The sequence below is a fragment of the Toxorhynchites rutilus genome, chromosome 1, assembly GCF_029784135.1.
Source record: "Toxorhynchites rutilus septentrionalis strain SRP chromosome 1, ASM2978413v1, whole genome shotgun sequence".
NCBI classification, from domain to species: domain Eukaryota; kingdom Metazoa; phylum Arthropoda; class Insecta; order Diptera; family Culicidae; genus Toxorhynchites; species Toxorhynchites rutilus.
This window is the reverse complement of record NC_073744.1, coordinates 27802437-27808436: the sequence shown is the minus strand read 5'-3', so window position 1 is coordinate 27808436 and position 6000 is coordinate 27802437. Positions and strand designations below refer to the sequence as shown.

The following is a 6000-nucleotide window of genomic DNA, read 5'->3' as shown; positions in this document are numbered from 1 at the left end:
AATTCACTATTTTTCATCCATAGATTGCTAATTGTTTGTACGTTCAGAATTCAAAATTCCATTCGTGATTCCTGTTACACAGACTCGCTTCAGTGGTGTTATCCTTCACGGCGGTGCGATTCTGTTCGCAGCTTCAAACCCAAGGTTGAGGCTCGATTAAATAATACATCACGTCGGCTCTCATACCGTCTGCTGGAGAATACTTGTGGATTTTTGCTTCACACGCACGCATTGTAGCTTTTGACGTAGGATTACGTCTTTCGGGAACATATTGGGGTACAAATTGAAAAATGAATATCGATCGCATCGTGAAAAATGTCCAATTTCAAACGCTTATTGCTCAGTCATTTCATGACGGATTGATGAGATTTTTACATCAAACATTGCGGCACTCTATAACAATTTTTCACTTTGAATAAAATAATATATATATATCGAACAATTGAAAAATCTCAACCCCTATCCAAACGGTACTGATTGGTCGAAATTGACGTCATTTCTTTTTCGCCTGCTTCGCTTCTTTCGTTCCCCGATAAGTCAAATATTTGCATTGGTCGAGAATGACGACACATGCAGCAGGTCCCTAACAGAGACATCAACACTAAGCTGCCTGGGGGAAATCGACATTGCAAATACATGAAAGTAGGGGGAGATTTTGTTCCTACCGAAATGTGTTCCCTAACAGAGACATTAAAACCAAGGTGCCCGGGGAAAATCGGCATTGCAAATATAACGGTAACGGTATTGAATTAAAGAGACTTTAAACTCAGAGAGTTCATTCGTCTCTTAATGCAAATATAAGCAAGTCGGGGTCATTTTTATATTGCAAGTAAGGTGAGTAAAACGATTAATTCCAGCAAATAAAATTTAAATTTGGAACTTTCATGTTGGTTGCTTCGTGAAATTTGATATCAATGACCGATCGTATATTGTGAGACATTCAGCACAAGTGTAAGTGTAAAATTGTATATGGTAGCAGTTGTGTAAAAAATGACTTGATATATGAAACGATTTATTTCAATTTTCATAAATACAAACCAAGGTGTCTTCTCACTCGAGAACGGGTCGTTTGGTTAAAGCTGTCTGTTTTTTTTTGTGTTAATTTTCACCCAAGGAAAGTTTATACGGAGAGAAAAATTGGAAAGTGAAGAAATATTAGAAAAATGATATTCCATATGTTCTACATATAGTATTAGGTGCTGTTAGTCCAAATCAAATTTGCATTGGGTTGAATAAACCCTCAGAAAGTAAAAAAAATTTAAAAAAAATAAAATACCTTTTCCATTTCAAATATGTTTTCTCTATATTAATGTAACATGTTTTTACTGATGAGATAAATTTATAATTATATTCGGTATTGATAGTTATCTTATATTACATTGGTGAGTTTTTTTTATTTCATCCATATATAACACAGAAGGTATCTCGTCTAGGATCACAGAGGGTGGTTTTCATCATATCTCGTTCCACTTCGGTATCTTTCAACTGATATGCATCATCCAACGACTGTTTACCATCCTCTTGTCGTCATCCCTCGGTAAACACTGCCCAACAACCAAACAAAACGGCCCTTTTCAGGGACACAAAATCATTATCAAAGAGTTTGACGATGTAATTCTTCAAACATATCCAAAATCAACAGATAGCCTAATGTAATCCTACGTCAACTATGCGGTCGTGTCTTGGACACAACCCTCCTGTGACTTTTTTTTATTCGGCACTCTATCGAATACGAGTAATAACTGAGGCACCTGAGCATCCATTTGTTTCCTGCCCAACAAGTAATCATAGTATAGAAATGAAAGACGTAGTCCCACGTCAGAATATATTCCTTGCATGCGAAACATGCATACGATATCATAGAATTCCTGTTCCGCCAAAGTTTACCGTTCCGTGGTGTTATTTTGTTTGAATCTACACAGCAGCGTCCAAAATGATGTGATATGAGTTGGATTTCATGTAATCACTCCGAAATGTTTTGCATAATATATTTTATTGAAAAATAATTCCGAACTATCTATTCACTTTTTTTTGCCTCCTCTATAGACATCTAACGAAGCGTAAACAAACGTTCAGGTGTGGTTTCGTGTGCCTACTTCCTACTAAGTAAGAGCAGGAATTAACAAATGGTTTATTCTATCCTTGGATTAACGTTAAATTATGTAGTATAAAAAAAGTAAACATCTTATCAAAGTTTTGGGGATCAAATTTGCATGCTTTCCTCAATCATATTTTTTTCTATGTATAAAACCAGTAAGAGAAATTCACAACTCATTCGCTCAAGAACTATGATTACCATACATTTTCCGTTTTATGTTTGATTAAATGCGGTTACAATATGATTGTTGTTTGTTGCAATTTTCAGCTTCGTAAAGTGAATTATTTTTCTTCTGTTGCATTGCGATCTGAATGTGTGTATCTTAGTATTAGTTAGTGAGCTAAACATTCTAGAAAAGGATCTAAAATATTATCGTGAAAGCCCTCAGTGAAGGGCGTTGTTATCATATTCTAGCGGATCACCGTTCCCATTATATCCTTTCAACATCGTGTTTTTGGTTATACTGCGATAGGAAACTGGAGTATCACTTGGCCTAAATGGTTTTTACATATGTTTTGGTAACCTTACATATTTAATTCTGAGTTAATTTTCTAATTTCAGTATTTTTTTCTTTTAATTCTAGAAACATAAAACCAATCGAACCCGTTACATGTCACGGATATGGATCTAAGTGAACAGACATGAACTGAGTTGTCGTTGAATTTTAAATAAAACACATACTTTAGAATTATCACAATTCATTCGTTTCAATGCAAACTGTTACGGTAAAGTTGCGTTCTCATCACAATACTTATTTCGTATTCATCGCTACTAGATATTCATTCGTAAATATCAAATACTTTTTATTTCAGATCATGACATGATCTGACGTGGTAAGTTTCAAATAAAAAAATCCCACAAAACATAACCTTTTATTAGATATCATATATGCTCCAAAGTGTAGTGAGGATAACAGAATAGACGAGACTCTGATATTTTATTGATAATGCCTGATTCATTTAATTTATCAAAAAATTAATACAATAAAAAACTAAAATGCAGAAAAATACATTATCAAAAAGTGAAGTACTTTATGGGAAAGAACCTTTTAGTGTCTTAATTATAAATTAAATTGTTTCAGTTAATCATGAATTTGAGTGCATTTTATTCAAGAGCACTACTGGTTACAAAGAAGCGTTTGTTTGAAAATCGTTCGTGAATATCTTTTTCCCAAGGTTCATAACTGTCAGAATCGGTTACTTTGAGAATGGAATCGAGCCATCTATTTTCAGGTCTTGTCTTAGGTGTCTTTTGCTGTAGAAGGTAAACAAAGAAGAGAAATTTTTATTACAATTTTGAGCAGATATTGGCAACATTGTCTAAAATTTTTCATTTTTTTCTAAGTCTACTTCTAATTTTATCGCTCGACTAGTGAAGACTGTGACTTTCTTGACATTTTTCTTGGAAATGGTGTATTGCTTTGCTATATTGACCATCTTGTTTCATTGTGTATTATTAACTCGTATTAGAAGATTCAGTGATTGAAAAGTTTTAGTGCTTCTGTGTGTGTATCCACCGCACACGGAAAACTTTTTGTTTCGAAGTTTGAATGAGGGTTTGAACATAACACCCTTCTCTGTATATTTACTTGCTATATTATATTATATTGGATATAAGGTGATACTATTGTTGTGTGAAGTTTGTATATGACCCATCATTCGTATATAAATTTGGCAAAATAAAAGAAGAGGATTCGTTTCGACAGTTGACCTAAAGGTCTAATATTTTCAAAATTTGAATGTTTGTTCCATTGTTCTATAGTGAGTTTCCAGTTAGTTTTTAAATTTTCCGTTGTTTCCAAATGAACTTTAGTCATCCGGAATTCCAATGATTATTTTCGGATGCATTTCTCTGACTTGGATTTGGGTAAATAACCCTATTGCAGTGACCCATACGAATTACTGCGGCAATGGGTTTGCCTGGGAGTGGGCAAAGCTATCGTCGAGCTATTGCTGTTGGTGTTAGCATTGCTAGTGCCAAATCCGCCGCCGCCGGGTTTCCGAAAAAAGTTTGTCTCCGTGAGTGAGTAATGGCGAAGTTTGGAATTTAGGCTAACAGTATCGCTGCCATAGTCACTGCGAATGTAGTGCTGGAAGTGCTGCAGATGATGCTGGGAGGTTTGGTGCAACTGCTGCTCGGCGGTCATCTCACCCTGCCAGAGGGAGAGCGAAGATGCGATCGAATGTAGCCCGTCCGATAGTCGATGACGTCGCGATGTTGAGATGGAGTTCCGCTTCGAGGATGCCGGCCCCATCTGCAAAAAAAGCATCAGCAAGAGGAGAGGATGTGAGTAAGGTTCAGAACATTTGAACGGAAGTTTATGAGCAAATATTGTTCTAAAAAGTGGAGCTTTTGTGAACCTTTTTTAAATTTGATCTCAGTAATATGGCTTGATCCTAATCCTAAAGACAATACGGAAATAGAATGACCGTTGGATGTCTCCATTGTTTCATTTCTCTGCAGGTCAACTATCTCAACTAGGGATTCTGTATTTACAACGAATAGAGGTCACAAAACATATTCAACTATTGTTTTTATTGTTTAACAATGTCTGACTCAACCTGATTACTAATGACTTTGAATGCTATTACATATGTACTTTTGTAACATTAGTTCTGAGTGTATCCGAGCTGTTAGTTGAATTCACGATAAATACAATACGGTATCGCGACCTTTCAGCCATCTTGGATTTTGTATGTGAACAATCAGCAATATTTTGCAATATTTTTTTTTTGCTTTTTGGTGGCAATAAAAGCATTGAAAAGTTGAAAGGTAAGTCTTTTACGGTTTAAGTTGGGTTTGTAATATAATATCTTATTTTATGTTCCTGCTCAAGAGAACAAATCGACTCTCTGTGTCGGTTGATGATGGAAATATTTTTCCCGCGTTTTGCATTTAGAGACGTCGGTTAATCGTTCGATTGATTAAATAATCGAATATCTGCAATTTTATTCGAGCAATTTTGTATCGAATAATGAAAAATAAAAATATGAATACATCGAATAATTATCAAAGTAATCGTGATTAATGAAAAATGGAACCATTTTTTTCAAAAAATATAGTGTTTCGTTGAAATTTACGGTTGAAGCATAAAAATAATTCCCTGGTGTTGGAGGAGACTGGGAAGAAGAATTCAGGGTCTGCAGGAGTAAAATGTGGATTTGAAGAAGGTCGCCTCAGCTCCCGTTCTAAAATAGTAGTATTAAAATTCAGAGTGCCAAGGAAAATATACCATACTAGTAGTCAATGATTCTTTAAATATACTTCTTTTGAACAGGTAGTTATAGGGACCAAGCAGAAATTTTCAAACAAATCAGCTATTTCAACAACATTCGAAGAACAGGTAATTTTGAACAGAAAAAAAAATTGTTGGTACAATTATTGTGCATCATTTTCATGGCGTGCTCTTTTTTTCAATCGTCCTCAAAAAATCATGAAATGGTAAATTTATCAATATGCTGAAGTACCATTTCACCTCAAAACCATTATTCTGCACCATGTTTATTTCAAAGTTATATTTAATGTAACTTTTAAAATTATGATATCATATTTTTTGTCTGTCTGTTCTTTTTTGTTGCAACAAATAAATATTTGCTCGATTAATCGAATACTGAAAGACGAATGAATGAATGAATCGAATATTTAAAAATGACCCCACGATTAATCAACAATCAAATAAACGAAAAATTTAGACATCTCTATTTGCAGTCACATCCCATTCCACAGTCCTCTGTATATTTATATCGTTTCCCCTCGCGCACTTATTGACGGTCTTTAGTATATATATATATATACACACCTTGCCTTCGACAAAGTGCGAACGACAGGGATGTCGAACTCAGGGGTTAGACATCAATTGAATATAGGCTACCCAAAATCAAAATCAATATGGCGTCATTTGT

General features: G+C 34.7%; 1 protein-coding gene across 14 annotated transcripts in view; it reads right to left on the bottom strand.

Annotated features, from left to right (window-relative positions):
• Positions 1-1974: 1974 nt before the first annotated feature.
• LOC129763585 (putative thiamine transporter SLC35F3) overlaps positions 1975-6000 on the bottom strand; it is a 114865-nt gene continuing 110839 nt past the window's right edge. For 7 of the 14 annotated variants that reach the window (XM_055762809.1, XM_055762808.1, XM_055762812.1 and 4 more), the window contains exon 12: positions 1975-4352. In XM_055762809.1, coding sequence (XP_055618784.1) covers positions 3975-4352 — 378 coding nt within the window. In that variant the 3' untranslated portion in view covers positions 1975-3974. The remainder of the gene's footprint in view (positions 4353-6000) is intronic. The other 7 variants (XM_055762819.1, XM_055762820.1, XM_055762822.1 and 4 more) reach the window with 3 other exon arrangements.